Source organism: Podarcis liolepis (genome assembly GCF_965112155.1).
Source record: "Podarcis liolepis genome assembly, chromosome: 9".
NCBI lineage: Eukaryota > Metazoa > Chordata > Lepidosauria > Squamata > Lacertidae > Podarcis > Podarcis liolepis.
Window position 1 is genome coordinate 36,426,715 of NC_139564.1, and position 16,271 is coordinate 36,442,985.

The 16,271-nt window shown below is 43.9% G+C and overlaps 1 protein-coding gene across 2 annotated transcripts in view; it reads left to right on the forward strand.

Moving 5' to 3' along the window:
* The first annotated feature begins 293 nt into the window (after nucleotides 1-293).
* The window catches only part of GAB1 (GRB2 associated binding protein 1), an 82,557-nt gene continuing 66,579 nt past the window's right edge, over nucleotides 294-16,271 (forward strand). For both annotated transcript variants that reach the window (XM_083519999.1, XM_083520000.1), the window contains exon 1: nucleotides 294-1,058. In XM_083519999.1, coding sequence (XP_083376125.1) covers nucleotides 987-1,058 — 72 coding nt within the window. In that variant the 5' untranslated portion in view covers nucleotides 294-986. The remainder of the gene's footprint in view (nucleotides 1,059-16,271) is intronic.

Below are 16,271 nucleotides of genomic sequence, written 5' to 3' on the forward strand. Positions count from 1 at the left end.
TGGCCGACTTTCAGAGAGTGGGGAAAACACTCGCTTCCTCTGCTTTGGACGGAAAGCACGCAGAAGAGCTATAGAGGCCAACGCTGGGGGAAGAAGAAGGGAGAAAGGTTTAGGGAGGGGTGGGAAGCGTCACAGCAGAGCGGGCTCCAAAGGCAGGGCACTCGGGCTGCAATCCTAACCCCCGTTACCACGGAGTAAGCCCCGCTGAATTCAACAGGGCTTACTTCCAGGTAGCCATAGGTTAGGATCGAGCTGTTACAAACTGGACTTTCCGCTTGTTGCCCCTCTGGGGCAGCGCCCCTCTCGCCCGCGGTGGACACGCGGAATTGCGTCCCCGCCTTCCCGGGTTTTTAACAGTTCCGACGTTCTGAGCGCAGAATTCCGCCGCCCTCAGGATTCCAGAGGGGCGTCCCCTGAACTGGCTCAGCGTTGCAGCTGCAGCGAGGCCCGTCGAGGCAGCACTTCAAGCGGGGACGGGACTAACCGGCCGGGTTCCTCCTCCCCGCTGTACCAGGAAGGGACAAAGCGCAGGCTGTAGCAGCGTCCAGGCTTGCCCAGGAGCTGCCAGCCGAAAGTTACGGTGGCCGCTCTGTGTCTTTTCCCTACCCGTCGGCTGGGAGGAGGAGAAGGAGCGCCTCTGTCCCTCTGCCCGACGTGGGCTCTCTGCCTGTGTGTGCCTTTGGATACACACATAAATACACCACCTCTCTCGGCCCGTCCCTCCCTCTCTTCCCTCTCCTGCTCTTTCCCGGCCGTCTCCTCCTCCCTCCCTCCCTCCTCTTTCCCCTCCTCTTTCCCTTCCCCCAGAGTTGCCGGAGGAGGCCGGAGCAAGCAGGCAGGCAGGCAGGCAGGCAGGCGCGGTGCTCCTGTTGTGTGCGCGCCTCTCTCCCTTTCTCTCTCTCTCTGGGCTGCCTCCTCTCGGCCCAGGCGCATCGCAAGCTGCCCAAGGAAGAATCTCCCTTCCCTCCGCCCGGTGCGCAGCAGCCATGAGCGGTGGCGAAGTGGTCTGCTCGGGCTGGCTCCGAAAGTCGCCGCCGGAGAAGAAGTTGAAACGCTATGTAAGTGCCTTTTTTTTTTTTTTTGCCGCGGCTTGCGGGTTGTGCTGGCAGGGGCGTCCCTCGGCTTGCAGCCGCCGCCGCCGCCGCTCTCCGTTCCTCCTTCCTTCCTGTGTGTGTGTTTTCGCCCTCAGTCCTTTCTTCAGCTCTCCCTTTCCTCCTCCTCCTCCTGCGCCTCAGCCTCTCTCGGTCCCCGGAGCGTCCCACCCAACCTGGGCTGCGGTTAAGGCTCCCCTGGCGAGCGGGGCTGCTCGGCTTGCCCACCCGAAGGTGCTCGGGGCAGCCGCGGAGCCCGTCAGCCTCCCAAGTACTTTTCAAAACTGCCAAGTGCGCAGTTCTGGTTTCTCAGCGTTTTTCAAAAGGCCCTGAGCGGACACAACTTTTACCACCTTCTTCTTTATCAGTGCCCTTTGCCGGGGGATGGCGGTGGGGGAGCGGGCGAAGTTGAGTCCAGAGGACGCTAAGTTTTTGGTTTTTTCCTGGAACGGTTGTCTTAAAAAGAAAAAAAAGGGTGTGGGTGGAAGACGGGAGATCCTTTTGGAACCGGCTGATAATTTTGTTCTTCGAACTTCCGCTGGTTATCCTTGTATATGATGTCTGTCCAATCCGATTTGCAGCATAAAATACAAATATAAGGCGCTGGGTCCCCCCTCCTCTCCACTGAAAGGACACCCGTGCAATAAATAACCTGCAGGCTGTGAACAGATAGTCGCATGTGCATAATCGTGCATGTAGGTGTGTTGTTAGAGCTACATGAGAACCTGCAGCCATATGGCTTCCTAGTGTAGTGTGCACATAACAACTTATCTGAGCTTGTATGTTTGTTTAAGATTTGTATGTGCAGCAGACATTGCCACTCAAAGGACACCCAATGGGGAAGCCAGAGTATCAGAGTAACACAGTGATTTTGGGGTGGGGGTGGTACCATAGATGCTTAGAAACCAAGTGATTTTTTTAGAAACCCAGATTCCTCCCTCATTTTCCTTCCCAGGTGTATTAGTCCATTTGAAATGCACACAAATCTAGTTTATCTGAGCTGTGCAGTCATGTATAAATAAAATAAGCCCGTGACATCAATTCTTACATATATCATTGATGATTTTGCAGCCGTCTCTAATATGTGGTGACTCTATAGATTATGTATTTTAGTTGCAGTGAGATGTAACTAATTGGCAGAACTGTGTTATCCCTAGTGCCATTCAGATTAGGATAGGAAGACCAAATACTCCTGGAAGCATTTGGTCTTACTGTACTACCAAACCTTTGCCTCCTAAATTTCTACATTTCAATACATGTTATTTTAATCCCTTCACTCCTAGGGGTGCTAATGAGACTGCCCATTCTCTCTCATACCTTCAGGCATAACATTTCTCAAGCTACACCATTGGATTCTGGTCTCTAAACAAAACAAAAACAAAACACTAAGTACTCTAGTTAGTGCAAGAAAAAGAGAGACTGTCCTTAGAAAACAAAAAGCAACCATTTTCACCATATAAGAGTTGTCTAGCCCTGACTAAGGTCCCATCTGCACTAGACATTTAAAGCACTATGAAACCACTGTAAACAGTCATAGTTTCCCCCCAAAGAATTATGGGCGCTGTGGTTTGTTAAGTGTGTTGAGAGTTGTTAGCAGCCCCCTATCTCCCCACAGAGCTGCAGTTCCCCTAGAGAGAGAGATTTTGATTGTTACACCATTCTAGCTCTCTGAGGGGAATAGCGGTAAAGGGACCCCTGAACATTAGGTCCAGTCATGACCGACTCTGGGGTTGTGGCGCTCATCTCGCTTTATTGGCCAAGGGAGCCGGCGTACAGCTTCTGGGTCATGTGGCCAGAATGACTAAGCCACTTCTGGTGAACCAGAGCAGCGCACGGAAACGCCGTTTACCTTCCCGCCAGAGCGGTACCTATTTATGTACTTGCACTGTGACGTGCTTTCGAACTGCTAGGTCGGCAGGAGCAGGGACCGAGCAACAGGAGCTCACCCTGTCATGGGGATTCGAACCGCCAACCTTCTGATTGGCAAGTCCTAGGCTCTGTGGTTTAACCCACAGCGCCACCCGCATCCCCTGAGGGGAATAGGCATCTCCTAAACTCGCAGCATCCTTAGAAAACTGCAGTTCCCAGGATTCTTTGGGGGAAGCCACGGCTGTTTAAAGTGGTATGATACATTGTAGGTGGGCTCTAAATGCTTATCAGAGTTTGGCTTGTTGAAGTAGATAATTCATCATTTTCTGATACAGAGGAAATGTCTCAGTAATGGAAGCATTCAAGTAGTTTTATATGAGTAGACATCCTAACATTAGAAATACCTAAATATCATTATTAACCTATAACTCTTTCCTTGCATGTTGCCACCTCTGGTTAAACAGAATGTTGTCTTGCAGTGGTGGTTTTCAGGTTATCACATAGTTATTTATCCTTGGAAGGGACAGGAGTGAGAAGCCCCTAAGTCTCGCTTCAAGCTCTGTTAAACACCTTGATCCCTTAAGCAAATCTGGGTTTGAAGTGGTAAAGGGATAAGTCCAATTTTAGAAAACAGTACCTGAGTAGAATCTTGGGATGAGATGAAATTGGGCTTCTGCATAGAGAAAGCTTTGGCCATGACCTGAACTATTGACTGATAGGGTTAGTGGCACATGTGGAAAAGCCCAAGGACATGAGCTTGTCTCTGTGGAATAGCAGTTCAAAATAATAAATCTTTGGAGGAACAGTATATGAAGCAACTAGGCTGGTGAATCACTTCTCTATGGTTGACATTTAAGCAATCAGGCAAAAATTGAGGGAATACCATCACAGTGTCAGACTTGTTGTTGTTAGGTGAAGCGTTGGGTTAGCTTCATAAGTTACCTTCTTCTAATGGAGAAGGCCTCTTCATTTGGAGGAAGGAAGGCAGTCTTTGGATCAGATTTATAGGGCAATAGCCCACTAAGACATTCTTGGAGCAGACCCATTGAGGTCAAAGGGCATGACTGATTTGTCCATTAATATTAATAGGTCTACTCTGATCAGTAGGATATCATCCATTTAGTTTTGCTGCTACAGTATATTAAATACTTTCCTATTTTCCTTTCAATTGCAAACCTCTTTTTAGGGTGTTTCAACAGAAATATATATTATAAAAATACACATCTCAATCATTCACATATTATACTATAAGCAAGGATGGGTGAATAAGTCTATTTCCAGTTTGCATCACTTTTGCTTTGTGTTTGCCCCATAAATCCATGCTGTTTCCATGTTAATCTGCTTAAGAAACTGCACCAATTTGAATAGAAATATGTATTTAAACACACATTTCTGAGTATATTTTTTGTCTAAAATGAATTTTGAAATGTAAGATATCTTTAAAAAATTGTTAAGGCTCGAATCCTATACTTTGGGAGTAAGCCCCATTGAACTTAATTGGACTCATTATAAGTAGACATGGATAAGATTGTGCTGTCAATATAGGTTATATTGTTTTTTGAACTAAGAACTGCATTGGAACATTCAGGAAGTGTGAAAGCTAGTGGATAACTATGTTCCAATTTGCGTATTGGTTTGGAAGATGCAGATCAACCCAGTCCATTTTGGAATATGCAAAGACTGAATTCCTCAAGTGCCTCTAATTAGAACTAGTAAAGGTTTTACCCTTCAGTTTTGAAGTCTTCTTTCCATCTCCTCATTAGTGATTTGTCATCCATATTCTAAATGTTCTCCATCTCTGGCCTCTGGGAAGTAGATTGTGAAGCATCATATCAAGAAGAAAGAGCCTACCACTTTATTATATGAGGGTGGTAAGGAAGTTAATAAAACCTGTGTCTATAGGCAGAGAAGTATTCTATTTGGGTGTGGTGAATGGGTATATGGTTTGTTTTTGGTAGAAGAGATCCAGTTGTTGTTTCTTCTGAGGCGGGCTCCTAGGAGCAATTAGTACAATAAATTGAGGTAATCATTAACTCCTTTATTTATAGTCCTGTCACACGTGCTTTGGTTCAGTGTATATTACTTTTCTCCTCTGTCAACCCTACTGAGGCATTTTTACTGAAAGATAAAGTGGATGATCATGCTTAACTTAATAAGTGGGACTACATATGTGGGATTTCCTTCCATTTTTCTGGCAGATATTTGTTCATTTGCTTCATATTGGGGAGGGGGCTAAAGCAACTATGTTCAGGCAAAAGCAGGAGAGGCCAGGCCGATAAATATGAATTTCTTGTGCAGTATTCCTAGTGCCTACATCAGGCATATTTATGCTTCAGGGTTGCTTCTAGAAATGCTGTATGGCAGACTTTCACTTCACATTTCCTTTCCTGACTAGTGTGGAACTTTATTGCCTCACATGTTTTGTGATCCAGTAAAATCCCCTACTTGGCGTTCATGACTGCAAGCAAGCTTTTATCTTCCCTTCAAACCCATCCTTTAACTGGTTGTATGGACTCCTGTTTTGCTTAGCTTACAAGTTCTGATGCATTGTTTGTCTCCTGTGACTTAGCTTAAGGTCTCCTGGAGGGCTTTGCAAGCTGGATTTGGGATAAGTATTGTTGTGGTTGTGTTTAGCCTAAGACTGTTGCTCTGCCCAATCAACATTAAAGGAAACTGTTGCTTGAAAAATTCAGAAAGCAAGTTGCCACACCTTTTCTTGAGTAAGTTTGATCAGGCTAAATGTCACTGGGTTCTCCCAGGGTTTCATTTTTCCACAGTGCTCTTGGGGATATAAATGATGTGCTGCCACTTAGAATAAATTTACTGGAGTGACTGAAGTGATTCAAAAGATGTGTTGCTGTACCATCTCTCATGTAAACTTACTCAAGTGGATGAGCAGTAGTATATCTTTTGGAAAACTGGAGCAAGAGAAAGCTCTTTCCTCGTGTATCCTCCTCCTTCTTTCATGCCCCATTCTATCAGAAGATGATCTTAGTTATGTGAGATCTGGGTGTTCCTTTTATGATGCCAGGTTTTCTTGTTTTGTATTTGCAGATCTGTCAAATTTGCAACTATTATGGAGTACCAAAAATATTGGGGAGGGAGGAGAACATAAAAAACGAAAGGGACTCCCAGGCACACAGTCAACATTGTACAGAAACTCCACTAGACTTTCCTGAGATGGTTACTTTATCCCAGCAAAAGAGAACCCCAACTAGTTCAGCATCCTTATTCTCACAGTGGTCAACCAGCATCTTGCTTCTGACACTGGACAACTGGGATGATTCTGGGAAGCCCACAAGTAGGATGTGAAGTGATGTCTTTCCTCCAGCAACTTTTACCAGAGGCTTGCTGTCTCTTTAACATGGAGAGGTTCCTTTTAAGGATAATAGCTATTGGCAGATTTAGCTGCCATGTATTTGTCTAAAGCCATTTGTTTTAAAGCCATGTAAGCAAGCTGCCATCAACACATATTTTGACAGCAGATGCCATCAGTTCAATTATGTGTTGTGCATTGCCTATGTCGATTCTACTTCTAATTGATTTATTGAGAAGGCGTATGGAGATCAGAAGGGGCAGAGGCAGAAGCAAAGTGCAGCTGACAGAGGGTGTCAAGATCAGAAGCAGTATTGAGCCAGGTTGGGAGCAGGTGTGCAAGCTAGTCTTCCCCAAGTACTACAACTTCCATCATCCGTCACCACTGGCCAGTTGGGGGCTGGGACTGATAGGAGTTGGAGCCCAACACCACCAGAAGAGCCACAGGTTCCCCACACTTGTGCCAGCCTGGCTGCTAGCACTGTTGTTCAATCCTTTCCCTTGCAAAAATGGTTACTCAAATAGGATTTCCCTTTGCAGGAAGCATACCGATTCTCTTTCAGTGAGACTTATTCTTCCACGTGTTCAGTAATTCTAACTTTAATGGAAATATTCACTAGTTTATGAGGAACAAATTTGGGGCAATGGGCTTGTAATTTTCATAGAATCATAGAATCATAGAATCATAGAGTTGGAAGAGACCACAAGGACCATCGAGTCCAACCCCCTGCCAAGCAGGAAACACCATCAGAGCACTCCTGACATATGGTTGTCAAGCCTCTGCTTAAAGACCTCCAAAGTAGGAGACTCCACCACACTCCTTGGCAGCAAATTCCACTGTCGAACAGCTCTTACTGTCAGGAAGTTCTTCCTAATGTTTAGGTGGAATCTTCTTTCTTGTAGTTTGGATCCATTGCTCCGTGTCCGCTTCTCTGGAGCAGCAGAAAACAACCTTTCTCCCTCCTCTATGTGACATCCTTTTATATATTTGAACATGGCTATCATATCACCCCTTAACCTCCTCTTCTCCAGGCTAAACATGCCCAGCTCCCTTAGCCGTTCCTCATAAGACATCGTTTCCAGGCCTTTGACCATTTTGGTTGCCCTCCTCTGGACACGTTCCAGTTTGTCAGTGTCCTTCTTGAATTGTGGTGCCCAGAACTGGACACAGTACTCCAGGTGTGGTCTGACCAGAGCAGAATACAGTGGCACTATTACTTCCCTTGATCTAGATGCTATACTCCTATTGATGCAGCCCAGAATTGCATTGGCTTTTTTAGCTGCCGCGTCACACTGTTGGCTCATGTCAAGTTTGTGGTCAACCAAGACTCCTAGATACTTTTCACATGTACTGCTCTCAAGCCAGGTGTCACCCATCTTGTATTTGTGCCTCTCATTTTTTTTGCCCAAGTGCAATACTTTACATTTCTCCCTGTTAAAATTCATCTTGTTTGCTTTTGCCCAGTTCTCTAATCTGTCAAGGTCGTTTTGAAGTGTGATCCTGTCCTCTGGGGTGTTAGCCACCCCTCCCAGTTTGGTGTCATCTGCAAATTTGATCAGGATGCCCTTGAGTCCATCATCCAAGTCGTTGATAAAGATGTTGAATAAGACCGGGCCCAAGACAGAACCCTGTGGCACCCCACTAGTCACTTTTCTCCAGGATGAAGAGGAACCATTGATGAGCACCCTTTGGGTTCGGTCAGTCAGCCAGTTACAAATCCACTGAGTGGTAGCATAGTCAAGACCGCATTTTACCAGCTTCTTTACAAGAATATCATGGGGCACCTTGTCAAATGCCTTTCTGAAATCAAGGTAGGCTACATCCACTGCGTTCCCTTCATCTACCAGGCTTGTAATTCTGTCAAAAAACGAGATCAGGTTAGTCTGACATGACTTATTTTTCAGAAATCCATGCTGACTATTGGTGATCACAGCATTCCTTTCTAGGTGCTCACAGACTGTTTGCTTAATGATCTGTTCCAGAATCTTCCCTGCTATTGATGTCAGACTGACTGGGCGGTAATTATTTGGGTCCTCTCTTTTCCCCTTTTTGAAAATAGGGACAACATTTGCCCTCCTCCAGTCTGCCGGGACTTCGCCTGTTCTCCAGGAATTCTCAAAGATGACTGCCAGTGGTTCTGAGATTACATCTGCCAGTTCTTTTAATACTCTTGGATGCAGTTCATCTGGCCCTGGAGACTTGAATACATCTAATCTAGCCAAATATTCTTGTACTATCTCCTTAGTTATTCTGGGCTGTGTTTCCTTTGCTGAATCATTTGCTCCAAATTCTTCAGGTCGGGCATTGTTTTCTTTATCGGAGAAGACTGAGGCAAAGAAGGCATTGAGGAGTTCAGCCCTTTCTGTGTCCCCTGTTTGCATTTCACCATCTTCTCCTCTGAGTGACCAAGGATGTAACATTTTGTACAGCTGTCCCTTGTTAAATTGGTGCTACATTGCCTACCTCCCAACCATCTGGTAATAGGTCTAATCTCAGTGTTTCTGTGTCATATTTTGTGTTTTTTCCAGTGTACTTCTATACATATCTACTCAGAAGTTAGTTTAATTAAATTAAGTGGGACTTACTCCCAGGCTAGTGAAGATGGGATTGCAGCCATAGCTGTTAGTTCTGTTGCCTCTTACTACTTCAGCTGCCCTGTTTGGGGTAGGGAAAGAGGTTCAGCCACAAGTATCTGTCCAACATCTTCCACACATAATACTGGTTTAAAGAATTCATTCTCCCTCTCTGCATTCTTCCCAAGTTTCTTCAGTGCCCCTTTCACCGCTAACCACTTGGATGGCATCTTAAATACGACTGCAATTCATAGACAGCCACCTCCATAGTTAGCTGGTTTCCTGCTTCAGATATATTTAAAGAAAAGTTTATTGGCCATTTTGATGTTTGTAGCAAGGAGCTCCTGCTGTTTTTGCTTTTGCTTGCCAGCATAGATTTCCTTTTGCCAGAATTGCTGCTCCTTTAAATTTTCCTCAGCTGGGCAAGGATGTAACATTTTGGAGGAAACTTTCTTGCTCTTTCTGTCTTCCTTGACTCTGCTTGCTAACTGGCGACTTGTTTCATACTTTTCTTATCTGCCCTATCTAGGCTTCTATTCTCATTTGTAAATAACCTCAAAGCATCTTGGGGAGATTTGACCCATTTAACAGACTTGCTTCCAGCTTCTTTCTAGCTAATACTTCAATTATTTTGAAATTGAATATGACTGCACTGGGACTTTCTAGGCAACTTTCCATTTACATACATGTTGAATTGGATAGCATTGTGGTCACTGCTCCCCAGTGGTTCAGTAACTCTTACATCTTTCACCAGATTATGGGCTTTGTTCAGAATTAAGTCCAAGTTTGAGCCAGCTTCTTGGCTGATGGTTATAAGGGACAATTATTTGTTGCATCTAGAAATTTCACCTCCTTGTTGCAACCTGATGTGTATGTACCCAGTCAATGTAAATATAGATAAGGTCTCACATTAGAATAGTTTCTTCCTTTGGCTTTGCCCTTAATTTTTCTCTATCTCAAGATCACCTTCAATGTTTTGGTCATAAGAGTGATGGCTTAGCATGAATACTTGGCTCTGGGAGAGGAGATTGCAACTGTTTTGTTCATCTCACTAGTTGTTCTAATGCTGTGCTGAGCTAAGCCACGGTTTGGCTTAGTGTTCTGTCTGAACCTGGGGTTGTTGCTTAGCTCTCTGCAGACTAACCATGACCTGTAACCAAAAATTATCCTATGATTTACAGCTTGTGGTTTGCCAGGAGAACTAAACCATGAGCCCAGGTTCAGATAAGACACTGAGCCATTCTGCAGCAGCAGAAAGACCAGGGAGGAGGAAAGTGGCTGAGCTTGTGGGGAGCTTGTACAATCATGCTAAGCCATGGTTTGACTTAGCATGGCTTGCAAAACAGGCCACTATGTCCCCACTACTTGTTGGGTCTAGTATTTCTACTCACAGTGATTCTGTGAAGTTTGTTCCTCTTAAATTTTTGAGCTTTTTGGAGTTGCTGTCATTGTTATCCATGTTCTTAGATCTGGTCATACCCAGAGATTGTTTAAAAATTGTGCTGCAACCTTTTTAGACATTGAGCACCAATAGTCTGAAGTTCGTGTCTTGTTCTGGTCTGGCTTATGCCATCATGTTCCCCAGTGCCTAACAAAAATTTAAATCCTTCCTCCTGGTGCCACTGCTACTTGTGCATTGATTCCTTGTTGGCCTTGCATGCAGAACAGGTAACATTTCTGAAAATGTCACCTGGATTTCAACATCCTATTCAGCAACCTAAATTTGCCTTCCCTCATTGTATTTCCAGATGTTTAAACGATAGTGCTCATATGTACCACTTGAAATACAGACAGACAAACAAGAAGGTATTAATTAGGGACCTGAGTCTCAACAAAGAAGGCACCAGGTGATGATTTATGGGGTTGTCATCCCAAAAATGCAGCACCACAAAACACTGAAAAGGACCTCTTATCCTTATGTGGGAAAAGGCTCCTGTGATTTTTCTTAATGCTGGTGCAGGTTTCATATGGAAGTAGGCCATCCTTTCAGTTCTTATGGCAATAATTATGGGCTGGCATGATCTTAGCCTTGGATATGCAGGTCGTTGGCTTTGGCTCTTCCTAGCCATGGATCATTTGTTGTTTATCTGTCCTTTTATACACCTCCATGTGTGTAAATAGGTGCAATGTACATTTTGAGTTTTTGTTCTGATTATTTTGGGGGTAGGGAGGGAAATAAAGTTTGTCCGCATTCATGGTGATGATCTGATTTCCACTCCTTTCTAAACATAATTTTTGAGGCCAGGTTTTTGCAACAGGATTACTTGTTCCCTAACATTTGATATTTGAGAGGCACACTTTCCCCCGCCCTTACTGCTGGCTGCATGCAGTTCATTGGAAAGAAGCTTTGCCCTTGGGATAGAAATGTTTAGATTGTAAATTACGGGGTGGGGGTGGGGGTGGGAGACTAGAGACAAGAAAATGTTTTTCTTTTTATAGCACCCTACCGTTTCTCCTGTGTAAATATTTTAATAGGCTACAGTAGATCTGACATTTTAAGATGCATGAAACTGTTTCTTGTTTGCTGAGAGGGCAGATTCCTTGACATGGGAATAGCAATGCTGTTGTGTGCTAGCAGCTTTTCAGACCTTTTTGAGGAACTGTCTAGTCATGTTTGGGCAATGGATCTTGCAGGAAATGTTCCATCTGTATGCTGTTTATTCCAAGGTGGACTAGGTGATGTCTGTATTCATGAACAGATGTTGCAGGCAGTTGTTGCTCATGCAGAAACAGGGTCTGGTTCTTACACCCATATATACTGCTTGATCCCTCTATATTTGATTGGCAGCTGAGTGTGTCAACTAACCCTGCTGAAAGATGTGCCGTTGGAGGTGAAATTCAAGTTCAGTCTGTTGTGTTGGATCTGTACTGGCCATTCACACATGCAAGACTTTGCTTAGCACTGCAGTCAAGAGCGTTGAACTTGTTTACGGGAAGCAAGGTGGGTGGAGGAAAAAGTGATTTTGAACTAAGGAACAGTTATTAAATAATTTGTGAAAGCTGGGATTGTTGTGCAGATAGTAATAAATATAAGCAATCTTGGAACAGGGAGAAAAAGAAACATTAACATCTCTCATCACCTTATCATGAAGTGATAAGGAGTGGGTTCAGTTGGAGTTAACTGTTGTTGTTTTTATTTGCTCTGGCCTTGCTCTTCCAAAGTAAGTTTTTTGATCTGGTCTTTATTGGGGCATTTGTTGCCTTTTATATATTCATACCTTGAGCAGATAGCATTTATGTTCTAACCTGCTTTGTATTTTCTCTGTACTTAATATGATGGTGTTTAGTATGGTTTTATTTTGGATCTCATTTCTGGTTTGTAGACCATAAATCGATGGTGGTGATGATTCAGTGTGTACAGTCATCTTTTTTTCTAAAAAAACAAAAGAGAGAGAGAGCGTGTGTGTGTGTGCGTGCGTGTATATATATATATATATATATATATATATATATATATATATAGTTTCATGCCACTCCAATCCCCACAAGCTGTGTGAGATTCCAGGGATTTCAGGCACTTACCCAGGGTTATGTTTCCATTGGGAAAATCAAGGCACAGTGTCTTCGTGAAATATGGTTTATGAACACGTATTTGCCCCTGGAAGTCTGCAATTGAGCAGGTGCAGAACATTATACCCCCAAGAGAGTCTCTTATTGCTCCTCTCATAGTTTCAGCAAGCTTGAGTCCAAAGCAGTCATGGTTCCCGGTCTCTGAGTTGCAGCCTCTTTAGGCCTGCCCAGCAGCTCATGGAGGTCTGGCCTGTCTTCTTCCCAGCATACCTCTCTCCAAAAACCTAAGCCTTCTGCAAAACAGCACATTTTACTGTCACCTCACACCCATCCCCATCACCTTGGCAACCCTGTTTTGCACAGACCTGAGAACCTTCTTTGAAGTGTAGGTGCCTGGCCCTTGTTTCATAAACGCTTGTATTCAACCAGCCTGGCAAGGCTGGTTTGCATAAGCGGGTTCAAGGATCACCTGTGTTTCTGGCGTACTTCTGTAGCTTGCATTTCCCCCTCCTATCCCAAATATTAGCTAGATTCTAACATTCATTTATTTCTTGCATTTAGGATGGTTCCCCACCCCAAACTTATAACAGCATGCTACGTCTGAAGTCTTCCCCGCCCCTTTGTTGGCAAAGGTGTTATAAGCGTTGTATATTGTATTATACAGTGTGTTGCAAATCATTTCAGGATGTTTCATGGGAACGATTCATAAATGAAGTATATAGTCTTGCACTAGTAAATTGGGCAGTTTTATTTTTTATTGACAAGTGAAATCTATCTTATTTCAAGATCTTGATATTTGGCATCTCTGAGAAAATTCTTTATTACACTAGTGAGTGTTTTCTGGCTGTGTAGCTAAAGGAAAATTTAATTCTACACCCACAGGATGGTGTGACTTAACACTCTGCCTCTGAATATGTAGCTTGATGTAGCAGTTTGCAATATCTGTGCATATCTTGCAGTGAACACTTGCATAATAATTGTTATAGTTCATACTAAAGTTATTTGCTAGCCTTTCGTGAGAAACTAGTGTTGCTGACTATATAAGAGGTGCTGTTAAGTTTGAACTACAGGGATAGCAGCCATGGCCATGGGCATTCTAACTAAATATGTACAGCCATAAAACCCTTTTTTCAGCTTCTAGATACGATGAGACATAACCCAGGTGGCTCCTCTTAGCCAACAATTCCTGCCACTATAAAATAGCCCTTCTTGCTACTCTTCCTTGGTCAGAGGAGCTGCTTAATAGACTTGTCTACCCAGACTTTAAGACGTTGCCTGTAGATTTGTACATCAAATGTAATTGTAGCTTCTTGACTGTGCTGCAAACAGGTTTGGTTCCTTCTGATGCTTGCTTGCTAAGCTTCCATCCTGACTAAAGCAGAGGCTGCATTTGGGTATCTGCTAAGGCATTAACTATGGTTAAGCAAAAGAGCCTATGCACAAGGGGAAGAGGGGGAAAAACCCTGGCCTAGTGTTGCATATGAACCAATGCTCATAACTTGTAGGAGCAAAACAACCCACAAATGGGAAGCCAATAACAAACATGAATCTTATCTCCAGGTCATGGAGAGAAACACTGGGCACACTGGTTCAGGCCCAGTGCTGAACCAGTTGCTCAATGGTTTGTTTCCCCACTCGCAAAAGAAAGGATTGAAGGAGGAGATCTCAAACTGTGTGCCTCAGCTAATTTGCTTAGCCGTGGTTAGTGGTTTAGTGCTTCACCGGAACATGGTCAGAGCCTGATAGGGACCTGTATGTACATGCCAGACTTCTGAGAATATAGAATGTGTGTGTTTTCAAATTTATAGAAGGATGTAATGTGATGTGCTGAAGTAGGACTAAAGCGACTTCCCAATATTTGCAAACGTTATTTAGAAAGATGTGGTCCGCCAGCGATCATCACCTGATCAGTGAAGAGGGGGTAATTATAATATCATGGTACTGTGGTGGGTGGAGAGGTCAAGGTTTTGCCCCCTGTCACAATGGAGATGCAAAAATTTCCTTCTGTCTCATCCAGTGAGCAATATTCAAAATCCCCCAGACACCAGTCTCATTTTGTGACTGGCGTGCATCCAGTTGCGAACAACTGAAGATGTTTTGCTTCCAAGTTTGGTGACTAACATCTCCACCATCTTACTGGTGTGCAGCAGCATTTTCTGCAGTGGTGCATGTCCTCATACCAGTCAACTGGCCGATCTGTGGAGATGTCTTGTCGCTGTTCTGGATTGTTTTATTCAGTGTATTAATGTGTTGTAAACCACTTTGAGCTCCACCTCCCCTTTAAAATATAAAGCGGTATATAAATGAAAATAACAATAACAACAGCACCACAACAATAATCCCCGTTGGAGGGCGGGGGAGTTGATGGTGACTAGTCAGCCTGTTGTGACCAAAACCTAGGTTTAATGTGCCATTTGGTGATTGGTTTATATATCAGAGTTTCTTACACTGTCAGTGAGCAATTTGATTGACGGGAAGGGGGTGGGAACCCTGTATGCCTGTGTGTCTCCATGAGCCTGTATATTGGCATTTGGTGTCCACGGGAGTGTGGGTGGGTGTGCTTGTGGTGGCTACATCCAATGCTGGCATGCAGCCCCTGGAGAGTTGCCCAGGATGCTCCTCCAACCATTGAAGGTTAGCCATCCCTGTTTTAAACTTATGTACAGTTCTGGGATAAGAAGCAAGACCCAGCTCTTGGTGGATTCTTGCATGGCTCAGTTTCTCTCTCTCTCTTCTTTGATTTGTGAACTCCATAGCTACATATTTTGTGTAAGCTCTGTGTTGTTAGTCTGAAGGCCACTTTAGAACAAAAGGTGGTGTTTTTCAGAGGAAAAGTTACTGGAGGTTTTATATTCTAAGGCTCAGTTGTTTTTCGGAGGAGGCGTATCTTCGATGCCAACATTCTTTTTTTCAAATATGAGGTTGATCATGTGCGTGCTGTACAAAGACCTGATTAAAGCCAGTGGCCAATAGACTTGGCTACAGTAAATGTAATTGCATCATGGTAACAATGTATGTGTGGAGCTTGTTGAAAGCATAGTCTGTGTTGGCGATTATTCAAAGGTCTCTCTTGGGGGAAGGGGAAGTCTGATTGCCATTGAAAATATTTTTTATTTAATTCTGTAAAGCACACTTCCATATGTATCTAGAAAAATTGCACCTTTACACCCTGTTAGTGAATGCATGTATGTGTTAGAAAAAATTCAGGATTCCATCTGGGCTGAAGATGGTAAGTATGAAGTTGCACTTGTTACATGTGGTTTCAGTGCATTGTTTTAAGAAGTGGGAGGAAGAATACTTTGAAGCTATTAGGCAGACATCTGGTCTGTTGTGTTTTTCAGGTTTTTTCTCTTCCCAAAATGATCTGACACAGCACTCATAACTTCTAAGCCCTGGAAGCTTTGCTATGCTGAAGATTTTCCTTACAATTGGAAAAATTGCCTGGATTTGCGTTAAAGAATTCTGACCCATTTTTTTTCTCGTGTTGAAGCTGAACTGTGATGTTGTTCATTAAGAAGCAACATTAATTGCTAGCAAAGCATCCTGTGTATAGGTGACATTAAAATCCATTAAACAGATGCCGAAAACGCTGGGGAGAAACTCCAGCAGCATCTCTTGAGAGTAGCCGGTCAACTTTGTCCTGTTGGGACTAGCGGATTTGTCTGCTTGTTTTTAAGGTGCCAGTAGGTAACGTTTATGTATGCTGGGATATCTCCCATCTCAATCTGGGAGGCAGTGTTGGCTTGTTGGTGTTGTGATGAACCTTGATGCAATTCTATGAGCCTGATGTTTTGCTACTCTTACCTGTGTGAAGAGCCAGCTATGTGATGTAGCGGTTAGTGTGCTGGACCAGGCCTGGGAGACCCAAATTCTAATCCCTGTTTAAGCATGAGGCTCCCTGAGTGACCTTGG